Raw genomic sequence first — 18,569 nt, forward strand, 5'->3', positions numbered from 1 at the left:
CGATGAAGGACTGCAGGAGAAACGACAGCAGTGCTGCCTGACTGAGCTGGCGTGGTGTGGTCACTGTCAGCACACACTAACCTGGCAGGCAGCAGACCACCCTTTCGAGAAAGGCTGCCACTCTTAAACAGCAAGGGATTTCTGACGGACAGAAGACAAACACACTACTTATGGGAGCTTAGAATCCTCAGCAGTTTGATTTTTTAAATAAATTCCCCTGTATGTCAGATTTCAAATGCAATCTGCTCGCTCCGACACTGAAACAATATCTCGGCCGCAGGAAGCTGAGAGACAGCCGCTGCTCGAATCACAAAGTAATTTGCACTTAGAAGAGCAAATCTTTATTTCACACAGCGCGGGTGTAACCCAGGCGGCGGGGACAATTTAATCAAGCGCTCTTCATCACATAGGGAGCAGAGCCACATTTCGCCGAAAGACAGTGGGGTCACGCTGTGAGCTAGACAGGCACAGTGATTCCTGGTTCTGATTGTCACTCTTTGACAAAACTGAATATCAGAGAAATCTGCTTAAAGTTATCCCTTGACAACTTACTGTTTTAGAGCCTATCATATTATAATATCAATAAGATAACAAGTGCCTAATGATATTACACATTTATTTTAGTAAGCAATGAGAATGTCTACCAAAGTCATACTCATGCAATAAATCCTTAAAATAACTGGAGCTAGACCATTCATTGCCCTATATCTGAAATTTAGAAGTCCATTCTAATTTTAACAGGAAGCCACTTCCATTTACGAAGTACAGGTGCAGAAAAGGTTTAGTTAGCTCAAACTGAAGCCTCTTGTGCCTTAAATTAATTTTACTTGTGGACTGGTACAGATGATGCATTAGTGTTACACAGCAAAAAACTGTTTGGAAAAAAACTGACTTACTGCTGATCGAGACTGAACATGGTGCTGATTTCTGGGTTACTGGTACCCATTTCTGCACAGGATTGCCATACAGAGAAGGGCTTTACCTTAATCAGGCTCCTGACATCATTATGAGGTGTGAAACCACCCAAAGTCACATTTCGGGGAAAACCGATGGGTGGGTTTCACCTAAAGAGCCACTAGATTCAGATAAACTCTCACAGGAGCAGGGGAAGTGAAACAAGTTGGATCGGCTTTAGGCACACAGCCCACAATGCATCACCTTTTCCTTCTTGACATTCTCTGATCGAAAACACTGAGGTTTGTCCCAGTTTGACCCTGCAGTGGGCGAGATGAGACCCATCCGTATACTCAGGACCTCAAACCACTAAGTCACAATGTCGGGAACAGAGAGAAGATGCGGTATTGCATGTTGACAGCTGACGGTCCACTGCCGTTTTTCCAGTGGAAAGGGTTTCTAAGCCAGAAGAATTTTGTATCTACACTTAATGTCCCCGTCTTCTTCTCGTTTAACTCCAAGACTGTACGGAATGGAAAATGAATGTATACTGAACAAAGTTTAAATACTCTGCTGAACTAGGGTAAACTGGTTTCATTAGTCAGGCACAGGCACAATTGCACGGCAACCCTCTGTACCCCTGTCATTTCCCTTTAACTCGGGGGTCCCCAGCCCTGGGCCTGGGGACTCATCAACCCCGTGAGACCCCCTCACCCCCTGGGTTCCTTTCTGCTCCAGCCCGTTGCTTGATTTGATCCTTAATTGAACTAAATAGTTGCCCGAGTAGAGCTTGGGGAAGCTCTTGAGTTACTTACGAACCACAGCAGTGACACAGCAGCCCTCAACGTGTTTAAGAACTCCGCCCAATCGAAGAGTGCGCGTGAGTGCTATAGTTGGGTCAGTTAAGGACTCAATTAGTGTTGGTGACTGCAAGCTCCGCTGGACTGAAAGGCAGCACGTACGGGGGTCTGCAGGGCAGGAGGGGAACCCCTGGGTTAACTGGTGCACGAGCTGAAGACATTTGAATAGCAGAAGCAACAGGCACTGCGACAAGCTTAATGTTGACCCACCTACTGGCCACAAACCACAAGGCCAAACTTTGGGGGGTTTTCCTGGGGTTAAAAACAGGAACAAAAGAAACGTCTCATCACGCTGTGGGTTTGGAACGTTTGGGTCAAAGTGTTGATCTAATCCTCCGCCCTATCTGCGCGCAGGTACGATTGAGCTCGACCCTCACGGCCCCTTATGCCAATTCAGCCGTCTCCGAAACGGCTGTCAAACAGCGCTAGAGCTGATCGCGCAGTGGCGCCCGGGCTCAAATCGGACGTCTGAGATTTTCTTCCAACACCTGATTTTCTTTAAAGATTGTAACAAAAACAGCACATGAGCGAGTCCAAAAGGTGCGCATGTCCAGGCTGGCCAATTAAGCGGAAATTGCAGAGATATCAGCTTAACGCAAGCGTGACTATAAATAGTTTGTGGTGAGTAATGTCAGCGTGAGCAGACTTCTTACATAGTTGATTGAAGGTGGTGAAGAAAGGGTGGACATGAACAGTAAGACTCGATGCTTTTTTGTGAGCCCAAAAGGCATTATAGTAAAACCAGTTTTACAGCCCTGGGTCCTCTTGCACAACGGTGTAACAGAGCTTTCCAGCATTTTTAGGGTTGAATCATTCTCAGGCAAAAGTGGAAGCAGTTTCACTCTTCAGACACACCTCTCCATGGGACCATTCACAGCACAAACACCCAAGACGCTTGATGCGGCAGGAGGATACTATGATTTCAAGAACCAGTGCCTGCAAAGATCTTTTGTTGCTCTTCTTATATTCCCTTGCGTACGGAATTTGAACTCCAGAAGTAGGGATTGAACAAAAACTGAAATAAAGCGGTCTAAAGGATCGTACTCTCAGTGCTAGCAGTGCATCCCAACACCCTGCGTTAGTCTACAGAATAGGGACATGGTGTTTCTTGAATGTCAGACAGGGAGAGCACTGACCACGTGACACAGAAAAAGTTGGAGGCTGGTTTGGCCAACTCTCCTATCAGAAATAAAGACCACAAGGCCCCACAGGAACCCACGTGACTAGCACCTCACAGCTGTGGCACAGCAGCTCTGCCTCCTCCATGCTGCTGCACAAACGCTCTCTGGACTTGCACACGAAGAGAGCAAGCTGTGGCCGCTCACTGTGGAACCCGAGCCCTGCATGCCTTCAGGCGGCAGCGGTTCGTGTTCACTCTGGCTCACCATCTGTACTGTAGATGGCACGCAGAAGGTCCTAAAATTAAAAAAAAGGGGAAATCTGACGTTGGAGCAGACGTGGTGATACAGCTACTGTATGGTCTCAGTCACGAGGCAGCTGCAGTCTCTGTTTTTCCCCTTGTAGGGACTAATGACGTGTGACTCACGCCTGCAACAGCAGCGATTCCCACAGACAGCCTAGGCTGCAATCACAGCCACCGGCAGGCCGGGCAGAGCCCGGGTGGGACCGAGGTGCCCCGCTCATCGATCACAGGCCATCAGGGTGGGACCAGGGTGCCCCGCTCATCGATCACAGGCCATCAGGGTGGGACCAGGGTGCCCCACTCATCGATCACAGGCCATCAGGGTGGGACCAGGGTGCCCCGCTCATCGATCACAGGCCATCAGGGTGGGACCAGGGTGCCCCGCTCATCGATCACAGGCCATCAGGGTGGGACCAGGGTGCCCCACTCATCGATCACAGGCCATCAGGGTGGGACCAGGGTGCCCCGCTCATCGATCACAGGACGGGCAGCGTGGGATGGAAGTGGTGTTTCACCACTCTGCGCTCGTCCACAGCCTCTCAAAGACACACGCAGCTGAGCACAGAGTCCCACAAGGCAGAGACCACCACCAGCACCGCCTGAGCCAGAGACAACCAGGGCGCAGCAGGCGGGACAGTGTTCGTAGGCGGTCACCAACCTGACCGTCCACAAAGAATCTGCACGCTGGCCAAAGCAGCAACAATGTCCACTCAGTGTCCGGGAGGGCAGGGTCCAGTCAGGCCAAAGACCTGCTGCAGCAGAGAGCCGTCAAGAAAGATGCAGGGCTCCCCCAGCTCGGTTTCTGAGCCGAGGCGTGCTGGAGAAGCAGAGGGTCTCCTGTTGTGGTCAGATGAGGTGCAGATCTGCTGCCCTGAGCAACAGCGGTCAATTCAAGCCCAGCCGGGCTGCCAGCGAGAGATCAGCCGGGGGGTTCCCCCGGTTTTCACCAAGCAGACAGGCAGCCAGCTAGGCGCCAAGCCCTGCATCCGAGAGCAGGGCCTGACGCAGATGAGCACACGCAGGACAGCAATAAATACCACAGGTTGGGAAGAGCCGAGGCGAAATCGTGTGTCCAGTACGTCCGGCTGGATATGTGGGGGGGGGGGGGCTTGTTTTAACACCACACTGCTAAAACCATGAAGTGACGAACACAGCTAGTTCTTCATCTACAATTAAAAACGCTTTTAAGCACAAGAGGTCGCAAACCCTTCCTGCCACGGAGACTCGCAACCTCAGCTCATTTCTTTTCACTTTTGCTTTCAACGTGAAATTCCCCTTCGACTCAGGCCTCGTACTCTCTCCTGCCTTGTGGGCGAGGGCTGGCCAGCTCCCGGGAGACGGCTCGTCTCCGGGGCGAACCAGCTCAGGCTCAACAGCAGGATTTGTATCAATTAGTTCTGCTCGGCGCTAATTTAATCACCCATTCAGGGCAGCGAGACCCCCCTGGCTGAGAGGGAAGTGGGGGGGGGGGGAGGAGGGAGGAGGTCAGGGCCGTCAGCGATCTGCGATGGAAATGCAGAGGCTCATACAGTAACAGCACAAGGCTGCCTCCCCCCTCCAGCCCCATGTGCGGGGCTCTCGACATGACCAAGCATGTAACAGGCTACCATGTCCAATTCGCATCGCTTCCAGTCGCCCGGGTCATTTCCATGGAGACGCCGCGGCGCTGCTCTGGCGCTCCGCCGCCCAGCCCTGCCTCAGCGCTGCGCGGATCACCCCGGTGCTTTGCCCGCAGCGCAGAGCCGGCCGCAGGCGAGCCGCGGCGGTGCGCTATTTCAAGCGCTTCTCTGCCTGCCGTCCACGCGTGCGGCATTGTTTGCAAGCACCGTCCCGAAATAAACCGAAGACGCGTTGTTGTTTTGTTTTGTTTTGTTTTGTTGGTTGGTTGGTTTCCCACCAGCTTGGAGAAACGACGTCTGGCACCTTTTCACAGCGGCCACTGCGCTCCTTTTGTCTTTTCAGATCTGCGTGGCTGTTGCTGGCGGTCGTTCAACAGAGCAGCTTAGCACGATTCGTCGAAAAACACACCAGCCAGCCAGCGCTCCGCTCCGATTAGACCGAGCCGAGGGCGCCTCGCAGTTGCAAAGCCACAAACGGCATTTAAGGCAACAGTGCTGTGTTCACCTACAGTACCTGGCCCGTCCACAGGAACTCGGTTTTTTTTTGCCCGGTTCTCTTTGTGGTGTCCAGGCGAAGGCAAGGGACACAAACGAAACTTAGAAAATCAGCAGCACGTAAAAAAGGGGACAAATCCGTTATTGCCCGTGCCTGCCTGAGTCGAGACAGAAATAAACGCCAATCCAGCCTTTAATGGGCTGTTGTTGCACGTCCACGCTCTAGCTGGGAGCGATTCTCGGGCGGGGAACCGGCGGACCCTCTCGCACCTGCAGCCGAAACGCTGCCCGGCGGCAGGTGAGTCCGTCTCCCGGAGAAGCTCCAGCCCTGAAGTGAACCCGCGGGACCCAGAAACACACACACACACAAAAAGTATCGGAACGGGCGCGTTTTGTTTGGCAGCTGTGTTAGAACAGTTACAGAAGTGCGTTGTTGTTGTTGTTGTTGTTTTTTAATATGTATATATACACACCGCCTGTGTCCGCACCGGCTTTCGGTAGCTGCTTGCAGGGCGAGCTGACGCGACCCCGCAGAGAGACCAGTACCGGCGCGCAGGACGCAGAGGCGATCTCGGCGGTCCCTGAACAGAACAGGGGTCAGCGGCGAGAGGTGGGGGGGGTTGTTTAAGACAATGCGCTCGACTCCGCGCTGCAAGGCGCTACGATGCGTTTTGGAAAGAGCACAGCACAGCACAGCACGGCGCAGGGTCTGAATGAGTAACCCGGCGAGCTGACGTTCGGCGCAGTTCCCCCCCGCCCCCTCCCCTGCGCTCTCCCCGGCTCGGACGCGGTCTGGACAAAGGGGCTCCCGCTGCAGGGCGCACCGGGCGGAGCGGAGCGGAAAGGTATGCGGACGAAGGCAGGTATCTAGAGCCGGGGCTGGGAGAGTTACAAACAGGGGGAGGGAAAGACAATAACAAAAGAGAGCGAGAGAATGTCACAGGAGCCATTCATACGCGCTGTTTTAACCCCGTCCCCCCGCCGGCTCAGCCGAGACTCATCTGCACAAGCTACCTGGTTACACACACACACACACGGGACTCCACAAGCCCGTAGCGTCCCGCTGCGGTTCCTGCGGCTTGGACTCGGAACACAAAAGGCAACTTCGTCTAAATCTGCAGCTCTCGCCCGCGCCTCACTGCCCCGGTCTCCCCGACACAAGGCTGGGGGGGTACTGACACCTCGGAACGGTACCTCCTCGATGCTGTTCACGGCGTTTCTGCAACTTGACATCTTCGTGGTGAAGGCTGAGGTGGTTGGCGAGCTGTAATCCTCCAAGGTCTCGGCGATGAACTCGTCGACCGAAATAAACTCCGGCATTTTTGGGATTTTTTTTAAAAAAAAACCCGAGCTGCTCCTGCGACGCCGGTGTGAAAAGTTACAGCGGGGGGGGTGGGGTGGGGTGTAGGGGGGAACAAAAAATAAATAAAAAAAATATCCGACAAATGAATATCAGCCTGAAGTGCAGGAACGCGCGCTTACTCCCCTCGGCAGCCCATCTCATTGAATTAAATGGAAAAAGAGGAACTGGCGGCCGAACACGAGCACCTCGTGAACGCGCAGGCACAGGGGTGGCGCGCTTCAGCGCGGACGCGCCGCCGATAGTACGGTCTGATTTTCAACTTGGTTGCGTTTTCCGGATGGGGGCCTTATGAAGATTACAGTACACACGCAGCGTTTGGAGCCCCACGAGCAGTTGGTACATTTTGCTGCGTGGGAAAACGTTTATATTTCATAACACAGACGGGCGGAGGAGTGACAAAGAGCTGAGAATTAAATAAGAGCTTTACCTTCCGTTCTGGAGTAAGTGAATTAATGCAAAATTATTCTCCAGCATTTTCACACCTCCCATTAAAAAAAAAACTCTCAGATACATTTAAGAATTAACATGCATTCCCTAAAACGGTGGAGAATTGTATAATGTATTATGCGAGTTCTGTTTTGGGCTTCTAAGCGTGAACTCCGCTCCCTTAACAGTCTATTAAGATGAGCAAATGAAATGTCACTACATACAGATCGCACGTTTAAAAAATTAGAAAAATCGTGCACTTCTGATTTGAAGCATTGGCGTTTCCAATCTCTTACAGTGTTGCTAGCTTATTAAGTTTAACAAGTATTAACTATACTCATTTGGCATCTACGTCTGAGTTTATCGCATCCCGATTGATCCTCCAGAGAGGTAATTAAAATCCCTTAATGAGCTTCTCTCAAAAGTCAAATTTGAATCCAAAATTAATCTAAAAGTCACGCGGAGTTCTGATTTCCGATATCTGCTTAATTCTGCAAAACCTTAATAGTGCTTGTGGGGATTCATGACTTCGTGTAGGCTGCGTAGAAGAGGTTACATTAGCAAATTAAGTGAAATTTTTACTGATAATATTTTTCATGCCCGAGACTGCGTGTTATTGTGACTGGGCGTCATTTTGTTTAGCAGTGCTGTGCGGTTAATAGCGCAGTTAACTCGTAGTCCGAGTGCTGGTGTGTTTTCATGATCTCGGCAAGGGCGGTGAATTGTACTGCCGACAGACAGTTTTGCATTGTGCGTGCTTGCCTTTGTGCTGAAGGGCTGGTGTGTGTACATGTTGGTTTTGTCCCCCAGACCCAAGGAGAAAATGAAGCAGAGACAGTCTGGCCACCCTCCGCAGTTCTCCCCTTCATCCTCTCTTGTGTGTCAAAGATGATTTGGGGGAAAATCCCATACCGGTGAATGAGGAAACTCAGAGCCCAGCCTCTGTGTCCAGTGAAAGGTCAGAGTGCTCTCTATCGATCATCACAAATCCCGACAGAGCAGTAACTAATTAGCTCACTACCCACATGTAGAGGTGTTCAGTCACCGCGGAAACACCGTCCTGACCTGGAGAAGTCTTCTACAGGCAGTTCCACTTGAAGGGCAAACAACTGCACAGGCCCTTTCCTACGGCAGTGGAAACGTCCCTATCTTCTTTCTCACAGTAGCTGCTCAGGGAAAGGCAATCAAGAAAGAAACCCTGCGCTTTGGCAATTAAGGAACTTTGTTTCTTATTCTAGGCTGTTTTTCATTTTTCTAGGACTGAGCTTGGCTTTGAACCACTGAATTATATAGGCCATGGAACGGGATGCTTGGATAGGGAGCCATTATGATCCTGGGAAAAGTCATTATTTGTAAGTTTCAGAACCGACAGCTGTGATGGATTTGCTGGAGTCATCTGCAGGTATCGGAGTGGTGCAGTGGTTAGCACTGCAGTCCAAAGGCATACTGGGAGGTTAATTAGCTTCTGGGAAAAGTGGCCCTGGTGTGTGTGACCCGTGATGGACTGGCATCCCATCCAGGGTGTACCCCATCTTGCACCCGTTGCTTGCTGGGATAGGCTCCAGCTCACTCCCCCCCCCCCCCCCCCCACACCCCTGGATGGAGTCATGCCCTTAAAATCCTGAAGGGGGCAGTGGTCAGAGTGTCGCTTGCCCCAGAACATTCGGTGCACGTGCTGAATCAGCAGGCAGGCAGCACACAGCAGATACACTGACAAAAGCAGGGTTTTGTGAGCTGTCACAGCTGCCATCCCCAGAGTCAGGGTCCTGAGAACCGTCTGAACGGAAAAACAGTTGTGTGTCATGGTGTTGTAATCAACACAGGCCCTTTTAAGGAACATGGGAAAGGTAACCAACAAGAAGAGGCTTCTGGTAGTTAGTAGCTAAATTGATCTGAGCTGCTTCTCAGAAGCTGTTTCTTAAAAGAAACCAGGGTAACATAGCTGGGTTGCTTGTTCCACTCTCCCACAACCATTTGTGTAAAGAAGTGCCTCCTGTTTTCAGTTTAAATGGGATTCCACATGTTTTCCTCGTGGGGCCTGGCCGTGCGCTGATGTGGCCCACCTCCGGTCCTGGAGGGCGGGGTGTCCACAGGCACCCTTTAACACCCCAGCATCTGAAAAACTGGGGGAACCGGTCCCATTAAGGCAATAATGGGCCAGTTGAGGTAATCAAGAATTGAATTGGCGTAAAGACCGGGTGACGTGTCTGCCATTCAAGAGCGGATGGAATAGGAATTCACACGCCTGGGACTGGGATCAGCAAGTATCCCTGATGTTTGGGATCTGCTTACTGACCAGGAGCCTCTTGTTCGTTCACAAAGATCTCCCCATTACAAGAGGCACAGCTGAGGACACCTGTATTCCTGTACCATGAATCATTGCTACATGGAGCTGATAGTATGTTCACTGTTCCTTAGTGAACGGTTCAGGAAGGCTTTACTTTGTGTGCTGTTGAGGTTCCTGCCACATCTTGCACAGCAAGAGCGTCTCTGCAGCAGCTGGGCACACAGCCATGACGCTGCTCAACGGGAGCGATCAAGAAGGCCCAGAAAGTCTTCTGCAAGGGGCTTCCTTTTTAGAACATGCCGTTTATAAAAATACTTGCAGTGAATTCCCTTTTTTTCTACATTGCAAAACACTCTTATCTTGCAGCAGTGGCTCGAGAGGAAGTTCTGTTGAAATCGGACTTCCCTACTCCCCCCGGTCTCTTCTCTAGCTGCTGTTGGGAGGCCTCGGACTAGTGCCGCTTGTGTTTGTAAGATGTTATTAGTTACTGCATCCGCAGTGATGATAAGTTTACCGGACACAACAAGAACCGCGGTCGGCTGTCAAGAGGCAGCTTGAGCGAAGCTTCAGACAGCCTGTGGAATTAGTGTCAAGGAAGCTGAAGACAGATCTTTACAGGCTTGGAAAACGTGCAGGAAGTATTTAACTCCCACTGGTAGCAGCTTTACAGAATGCGCAAATGCAGTATGTCTTCCATTAGCTCTGTTGCTGATAGCTGGAATCAAGGCCAGGAAGTCATTTGAGCTGGACGGGCCAATTGGGCTCCTCAGTTTTGAATGGACTCCGCCTCACTGTTAAACCTTTTTTCGTACCCTGATGATGTTGGGGTCGACATGGTGGAGTGGTGGCTAGTGTTTCTGTCGCACTGCTCTTGAGTCCTGGGTTCGACTCTGGGTCCTGGAGCTGGGGAGCCTTCTGTGTGGAGTTTGCATGTTCTCCCTGTGTCCTCCCACCTCCCAAACACGTGCCGGCTCTGTTCCTAGCAAGGGTGCATTCCCACCTTATGCCCTATAGTCTCCGGGCTGCCATGATCCTGGCCAGGGATAACTGGCTTTCCAGTGAGTGACAGCTGCACATGAGGTGCATGAATACAGACAGGGGTGGAGAGAAGCACAGGATCTCCGGGAATGTTCCATGTGCTTCCCAACTCCAAGCATTTTTATTTTCAGGAGTGGAACCTGAAACATCTAAAGGGCGGCTAGGCGGTGCAGCTGGGTAGCCGGAGAAGACAGGGGTGGGACTCGTCTCTGCAGAGGCGTGTTTCAGAGGGGCTGCCTGTGAGCCCGGAGCACATTGGGTGGCAGTCAGGATTCGGAGGCTGTGCCCGGGGCTAAGTGTCGTCAGAAAGGGAGGGTGTTCAGATTCACTGGAGCAGGAGAGCAAGGTGGCGCTGGGAGGAGGGGGTGTAGGCTGGCATCGGGACTGCCTGGAGTGGTTGAATTTAGGATCTGAGGGTTTCTCCAGGGAAAGATGTTTAGGGATATGTGGGGCGATGACATCTGTGCCAGAAACACTTAGGTACAAGTCTCTAGCTGCAGTAGCAAAAAGAAATTGCCTCTGTGCAGAGACATGACCTTTTAGAAAACAAAAAACGAAGTAGAAAAAATGCCTCGTTCTATATAATAACAATGACCTTTAAAATAAATACATATATACACACAGAGGAAATTGTTTCAGAATTTGAAAATACTGGATCTAGGTTTCTCAGAATCATAGATCAAAACGAGAGCAGTCTAAGCGAACAGATTTGTATCTATAATTTAGTTGAGCAAATCCGCATGAAGCGATGTCGGAGGCCAGCTGCAGTAGCTGCAAAAGAACACGAGAGGGGGCCCCGAAAAATCTCTTCACGAGGCGTGTGGTGTGGAGAGGGAGTACGAATTTGGGCCACAGAAATTAAGCAGAAGATAATTCCTTATTTTAAATGCGTGTGCACTCGTCTGTAGGTAGGTCTCGGCCAGTAATCAAGATTAAAGTTAAACTATTTTTCAATAATTTTTAAAAGACTAATTTTAAAAAATGATGGAAGAAACGGTTCAGCTGTTGAGCCTTCCTCAGGAGTGACGATAGTTGCACGCCCTAAATGCGGTTTCTTGTTTCTGCTTTTCCTTTATTGTTTTCATGTTGAGAGAGTGTTTTGTTCTTTATTATTATTTAATACAATTACACAAGATTTATCAACATATCCTGAGGGGAGCTGCATCCTAAAGATAAGCGCTTACACCCAATAAACATTATACATTAAAGGATCATCCATTATATGTCACTGATCGGACAGTGTGAACACATGTGAACGTGGAAAATGGTTTAAATGATTGCATAAATTAAAGCATTTGCTTAAGGTATTCCTGAGGTCGATCAATGGAATCCCGTGAAAAAGACATCATGGGTCATTGTCTGCCAATATGCTTTTCACCTTCATGTCTCAGTTCTTAAAAAAAATAAATTAAAAAAGCTAAAAGTGAAACTGCTACTGCAGGACTCAGGAGTCGAGCTCTGCATTTATTAAAAGCCCAGCTGACTGGCACTTTCATTATAGATGATCTGGAAACTATTAAATGCGTGACAGGGATCAGCTGTCCAGTTCCCACATGTGAATTCGCACAGAATTAATAGGTGTTTCCCTCCAGCCAATCAGGAGGGGTGACAGGCAGACATTGGAGTCCTGCTCTGGTTTGGACCCGAGTCTTGTAACATTAGAAAAGTGACATTTCCCGTGTCCCCTGCAGGTGGTGTTAATGGGAAAACTGCTCTAACTGGTGACAGAGCTGTCCAGGCGTGTACAGCACTGTCCCCTCCTTTCCAGCTGTGCATCCTACAGCTCAGAGAACTGTTAACAATCAAGTGTCACCATTAACAACTCTGAAATTACCTTTTCAATCTAATACTGTATATTAATAACAAAACTAAGAGCTACAGGGGTCCAGAGTACATGTTGAGAGAGAGGGGCTATTCCTTTTTTTAGAATGTATCGATTAAAAAATGGGGGTGTTTTTTCGAAAATGCTGTTGCAACAGGACCCTCTGCGGTAAGGAGGAGGGCACTGCGATTCACTACATGAGGCTGCAGCAGTGCAACAACCTGCTGAAAGGAAGGTAAAATGTGAACTGAACATTTACACACAAGACTGTTGGCACAGCTTCTGTAACCCCTCTGCGAGCTCCTGTCGCCAGGCAGGAAGCAGGGAAAGATCGAGCAGCTCTGGTGCGCCGAGGGGAGAAGGAGACCCTCGTCGGCACTGCTCTTCAAGGGTCACGCCCTGCCCTTCCCACCCTCGTCACACAACAGCCCCACTTCCTTCCTGCGGCAGTGGTCACCCTGGTCCTCTAGTCTCCCTCTCCTGCGCCCCGTGTGGGTGCAGATCCCTGGCCAGGATGGACACGTGTCCCGGGCGAGGGCGGGGCCTGATGCCTGGACCCGCTGTGACGCTGGATCACGCGGCAGGGTTCCAGCGACAACCCAGGTTCCCATGGAAACAAGAGCCAGCAGAAGCCAGGCTGGAGGATGCTGCATCCGAACGCAGTCTGCTGACCTCTCCAGCAATGTCATACCCTGTCATTTCCAGCCCTCGGCACAACGGGGATTTTCCAAAGGAATAAGCCGGTGGGAGGCTGGGGGTCTGCCAGTCCGTTATCACGCGCCGATCTGCATGTTTCTTGACGCCCCAAGGTCGAGACGAACAGACCAGCAGATCCAGCACGCGTGACGTTTTGCTAGATGGGCAGATCGCTGGATTAACGACCCAGGTGCTTGTTTTTAAAGCATCCTGCAAACCGCCGTCTGGCTGAACACCGGATAAACGTATCCACACGTGTGGAAGAGCGTCCCGATTTTCCAGCCCACAGGAAGACGTGGGGCGCGTGATCGCCGATAAAGCAAGATTGTTGATTTCTTCCGCGCGAAGCCCAGTCCGCTGGCCCACACGAGGGAGGGAAGCAGCTCGAGCTTATTGGAATTCATAACCAGCCGTGTCTTAATGTGCTGCTCCGAAGAAGCACTGCCCTTGCCACGCAACAGCAGGCTCGTGCTCCCAGACGGGGCTCGATCAGGGTAACAGCCAGGCCCCGGTCCTCATTGCCGGCGTTGCCTGCGCAGTAGCAGGGTGTCACGGCCTCCTGAAGCCCAGGTGCCTTCCTGCAGTGCATCAGCTTCAAAGCAAAGCCTCCTGTTTTCATGGGAGGTCAGGGTTGTCAGGCAGGGCATGTTGACAGCCACAGCCCAGACTGGCTGGCTGTAACGACAGCAGGCTTCTTGTTTTCCTGTAGGTGGTGCGCATTCCCGAGCTGCGGCATGCCGGCCGGGGAACGGCTCAGAACTCCGAGGAAAGGAGCCGGGGAAGCGCTCCAATCCTGGAATTTTCCCACATGATCTGACATGCCTGTTCAAAACGGGAAATGATTCCTCTATGCTGGAGTATTCCGTGAGCGCTCTGCGGTCGGATGCAAGCCTGCAATTACATCTCGGAACACTTGCACGTTGTCGCCGTGTTTGCGTGCGAGATTTTTGGTGGGCTCTCCGGTTTTCTCCCACCTCCCAAAGAAAAGCATGTCAGGGGTGCCCGGCTGCTCACAAGTATTTCTGGGAGCTGAGGGGTTTGTCAGAACGGGCCGTGGTACTGTGGAGAAGCAGAACCAGGTGAACTCAATGGACCGACTGCCCTCCTGTTATCTGTGGCCTTACTGATGCACTGATGGGAGTAGTGTGCTGTCTGAATTGTCTGCTGAGAAATGATGCCTTAATGATAAAGTGCTCCTTTTCTTATGATTTAAAGAAGAGATTGTCCTAATAGGAGCAACAAATGTGCCAATTTTGTCTTCACAATTTCAGTTAATCTCTTTCTGTCTTTCCTTGCTGCATTAGTGTCACAACCATTGCAGCACTGAAAATGTCCACGAGCATTTATAATAGCAATATTATAAATAATAGCAAGCCATCAACAGCCGATCATACACTGTCTTTATTTAACAGCAATGAGTGTGGAAAACAGACAGGGTTGCAAAAGCGCAAGGCCACTTGATCACGGCAGTCGTCCAGTCCGCCTTTACAGCTCAGAGCACAGTCTAAAGGCAGCTCTCTGGGTCTGCTCACTCCAGCAGGACACAGCTGGTTCATATGGGTCTGTGCTGCAATTCTAATTTAAATCAGAAACATACTTTTTTCAAGGCAGAACGACCTTATTACTGTCAGACCTAATGTGTGAAAAGTAAACCACCCATCCTACAGTGCTGGAATCTCATTTATTTATATTTTCATTAAATGTCAACAAAGCGATAGGTTTATAATGATAAATGACACGCCTACACAAAACACAGACAGAAAAGAATTGATCTTGTGGCTACTGCATACGCTGCATTGGGACTGAGCTACAATAAAACGCCAGCATCTTGCACACAATGACCCGAAGGCCACTAGAGTAAGGCAAGGCAGAGAAAGAAAACGAAAATGAGAAATTTCAATCTGTCCCTGTTCACCGTTACACCATAAGGCAGCTCTTAAATGCCATCTGGATGCGTGCTTGTCAAACGAAGGCATCGAAGGACATTTAAAAGACATCCTTCATCACAGCAAAGGATTTCTTGGCTCTTTAGAACAGAGCCCCAGCACGATCGATAAGGTCATCATACATGATCATATTCTCCAGAGTTAAAGAGACACTCGTCTGACAGGAGGCCATTGTTAACGGCAGGAAATTGGTGGATGTATATTATTCTAGATTGACTGGCTTCTGTTGGAATAAATATTTTCAGCATTGCTAGGCTACAGTTCTCCAGGCTCAGACAAATTGATTCTGTGAACAAAGTAAGTAGTCCGATTTACTTTTCTCTCAGCTTCATTGTGTGAATTTCTTTCAAGAATTCTATATTTTACCCCCATTTCTACCAACCCATTATATATTTTTTTTGCCAGTAATGCTCTGAATGGACAACAGGGGTGTTCAGGTCGCCACGGTGAGGACAGAGCGGTTTCAGGTGTTTGCTGATAATGCAGAGCAGCGCAGAGGGGATGTCAAAGAGTCATTAATGATCTTTTTCTGCGCTCACGTACAGCGTCCTAGGCTTGGACATCCCTGTATTTTTAAAAGAAACCAGTCCCTGGCACCTCCCAGAAAAGTACAGCTTTTTTGCCTAGTGTATGCATCAGCCTCATATGCCTATGCTACCAAAGCTTTGAACCTTGCAGGGTTGTGCTGACAGAGGGGAGGAAGAAGAGTCTGGTTCTGCCCGTCTGTGCATTGTCAGCGGGCGCCCCCACCCCAAGGGCTCAGCCATTGACGATCAGCTGGCTGATTTGTCCAGGCAAGGTGTAGAGGATGAGGAACAGGAAGAGAGCCAGGATGACCAGGACAACGAGAGCAATGATGTACTTCTTGTACTTCTTCCAGATGAAGAAGATGAAGGTCTTCATCGGGTTAACAAACCAGTTGAAGGAGGTCTTGGGCCGACTGTAACAGAATGGGTAATGTCCGTTATTTTCATCGTCTTCACCGCAGAGGTGAGGAATATGATGAAGATGAAGAAAGAGACGCAATGATGATGGTTTAATGCTATTCTGATTCAACTAACACAGGAGGTTTGAGTCATAAGGGAACTTTGTGGGCATATCTCCTGTTTTGACAAAAGCAGCAAATATCATAAAATGTGAGGGTGCTGGATAATGGGACTGTTCTGTCAGTACAATGTGGGGGTGCTGGATTATGGGACTGTTCTGCCAGTACAATGCGGGGGTGTTGTATTATGGGACTGTTCTGTCAGTACAATGTGAGGGTGCTGGATTATGGGACTGTTCTGGCAGTACAATGTGAGGGTGCTGGATTATGGGACTGTTCTGCCAGTACAATGCGGGGGTGCTGTATTATGGGACTGTACTCACTTGGGTTTCTCCAGGGGCTCTGGCTCCTTGCGCGCTCGGCCCACAGGATTCTTCTCAGCCTCTTCCACCGTCACCAGCTGGAACTCGGCTTCCACCTTGCCCTGAGCATGGCAGAGACCGTGAAAACCACAACACTGACGCCTTTCCCAACCTCACGCCTGCGCCATCGCACGCATCGCCACGCAGGAATCCGACACTTTCCCTAAACCTCAGGCCTGCGCCATGGCACACATCGCCACGCAGGAATCCGACACTTTCCCTAAACTTTCCACCTGCGCCATCGCAGGCATCCCCATGCAGGAATCCAAAACTTTCCCTAAACTTTCCACCTGCGCCATCGCAGGCATCCCCATGCAGGAATCCAAAACTTTCCCTAAACCTCCCGCCTGCGCCATCACTCTCGTTATGAATGCGAAGCACGCGGACTCCACTTCTGGTCCAACCGAAGCCCAAGCCTGCGGTTTCCGCTTTGACCTACCATCAGGACAAAGGTGTTCCCGCTGGCGTCCACGAACTGCAGGTCCTCCGGCTTGATCTCGCCCCGCTTGCTCCTCTTCTTCTTCTTCTTCTTGTTCTTCCGGGCCTCCTCGGCCTCCCGCTCCTCGCGCTCGATGTCCTCCTGGCTCTTCAGCTTGATCAGCGGCCACCAGCCCTTCATCCTCTTGCTCCTGAAGATGGAGAAGCGGGGGCTGGCCTTGTCCTTGGCCATCTTGACGCTGCACTGCGTCGAGGACTTGGCCGCCCGCACCATGTCGTTCAGCCTCAGCTCGATGGAGCCTGGGACGCAGGGAACGACAGTTGAAGGGGGGGTGGCCTTTGCTCAATCTCACCAAGAGCAGGGGAGAATCATACAGGTCAGAGCAGTGCCAGCCATCCCATCAGACCCTCCTGTTGAGCGGTTACACACTGTTTCTTTCTGAGCGTTAGGCTGAGCTGTGTAATGTTTCAGCACTGCAGCCTCCACGGTGTGGCTTGCCAGAGTATTTGTACAGTGCCACTCCCATCAGCCTGCTGCTCTGAGCTGCTGTGGGCAGGTGTACAAGAATCCTGAGGTGTCAGCTGTCGCTTAGAGGACAATCAATTCCCTAAGAATCGGTTCCTTGCTTTTGTGCAGCTCCCTAAGGAAAACAAAGCAAATGAAGGCGCAAAATCGGAGGCAGAGCCGGGCTCCCTCCGTGTGCTCACCCAGGAAGTCGTTGGCGGCAATGCGGTCGTAGTCCCACACCTGGAGCACCAGCACGGCGGGCTGCCGAAACTCCGACTCCTCCAGGGAGAAGATGGACTCCTTCTTCTTGTAGGTGATCTCCTTCTCCGTGGGCAGGTAGTCGAAGCGGAAGACGAACCTCCAGTTAAAGTTGCCCTCCCCCGTCAGCGAGTTGAAGTGGACGTCCGTCTCCTGCTTGTCGTCCTCGAGTCCTTTTATCCAGCTGGTGGGGGGGGTGTGTATTGGAGACGTGAGGATACAGCAGGGGGAATGAATGAATCCCATACATCCATCTATCCTCCCACCCATCCATCCAATCCGTTTTCTAACCACTTTATCCAATTCAGAGTCATGGGGGAGCTGGGGCCTATCCTGGCAAGCAACTGGCGCAAGATGGGGTACACCCTGGACAGGACGCAAGTCCATTGCAGGGCGCACACACCAGGGCCAATTAACCTCCCAGTTTGTCTCTGGACTGTGGCAGGAAACCAGTGCATCTGAAGAAAACCCACATGAACGTGGGGAGAACATCCTAACTCCACGCAGATGGCACCCCAGAAATACTCAGGGCCCCAACGCTGCAAGGCAGCTATGCCAGTCTGGGGTGACCCAGTGCCAGTGAGAACCGGGGGATCGAAGAATTCCGCTGTGTCGCTGGGATGCAGAGATGTATCTTTGCCCTCACCTCTCCCCTCTGCCCCGCCCTGCCCACTCTGAATGTGTGAACTTTCCCCTTTCTCACGTGTCTATGATTCCTTCATTTCTAGTGACTCACAGGAGCGGCTCCTACCCTTTTATATAGATGTCGCTGGAAGGCTCCCCGGTGAAGGGATTAACGTCATCCAGGACAACATCGTCTGCGTTCCACACGATGACGCGCAGCTCGTAGCTGGGGAAAGTGGCGAAGCGAGAACACGGCCAGGCATCGTCAGTTAACACATCTGGTACGAGATGATGTTCCACTGTTTTTTAAGGATAAGGATGGCTGCCTGAGCAGGTTGAAAATAAACACGTTGAAAATCGATTTTTTTTTGTGTCCCGTTTACTTCAGCTGACTGACACTTTCACCGATTTTCAGTGAAAAGTCGCAAGCAAATACCAGGCATGAAAGGACAGTGGAGTCTCAAA

At 50.9% G+C, this 18,569-nt stretch overlaps 2 protein-coding genes and 1 long non-coding RNA gene across 3 annotated transcripts in view; 1 reads left to right on the forward strand and 2 right to left on the reverse strand.

Annotated features, from left to right (window-relative positions):
- Positions 1 to 6,783, reverse strand: part of unm_sa1614 (un-named sa1614) — a 53,309-nt gene extending 46,526 nt beyond the window's left edge. Inside the window, exon 1 of the mRNA XM_088607476.1 lies at positions 6,486 to 6,783. Within this exon, the coding sequence (XP_088463602.1) occupies positions 6,486 to 6,611 (126 nt within the window). The 5' untranslated portion in view covers positions 6,612 to 6,783. The remainder of the gene's footprint in view (positions 1 to 6,485) is intronic.
- A 7,802-nt stretch (positions 6,784 to 14,585) lies between these two features.
- fer1l4 (fer-1 like family member 4) overlaps positions 14,586 to 18,569 on the reverse strand; it is a 36,167-nt gene continuing 32,183 nt past the window's right edge. Inside the window, exons 42-46 of the mRNA XM_088607475.1 lie at positions 18,232 to 18,330; positions 17,423 to 17,664; positions 16,716 to 17,014; positions 16,238 to 16,338; positions 14,586 to 15,809 (exon numbers count right to left, since the gene is read on the reverse strand). Of these exons, the coding sequence (XP_088463601.1) occupies positions 15,629 to 15,809; positions 16,238 to 16,338; positions 16,716 to 17,014; positions 17,423 to 17,664; positions 18,232 to 18,330 (922 nt within the window). The 3' untranslated portion in view covers positions 14,586 to 15,628. The remainder of the gene's footprint in view (positions 15,810 to 16,237; positions 16,339 to 16,715; positions 17,015 to 17,422; positions 17,665 to 18,231; positions 18,331 to 18,569) is intronic.
- Positions 15,234 to 18,465, forward strand: LOC148648350 (uncharacterized). The gene is made up of 2 exons (XR_015926634.1): positions 15,234 to 15,298; positions 15,337 to 18,465. It is a non-coding gene; the product is annotated as an uncharacterized LOC148648350 (long non-coding RNA).

This window comes from Lepisosteus platostomus, chromosome 15, assembly GCF_059453375.1.
Source record: "Lepisosteus platostomus isolate fLepPlt1 chromosome 15, fLepPlt1.hap1, whole genome shotgun sequence".
NCBI classification, from domain to species: Eukaryota; Metazoa; Chordata; class Actinopteri; order Semionotiformes; family Lepisosteidae; genus Lepisosteus; species Lepisosteus platostomus.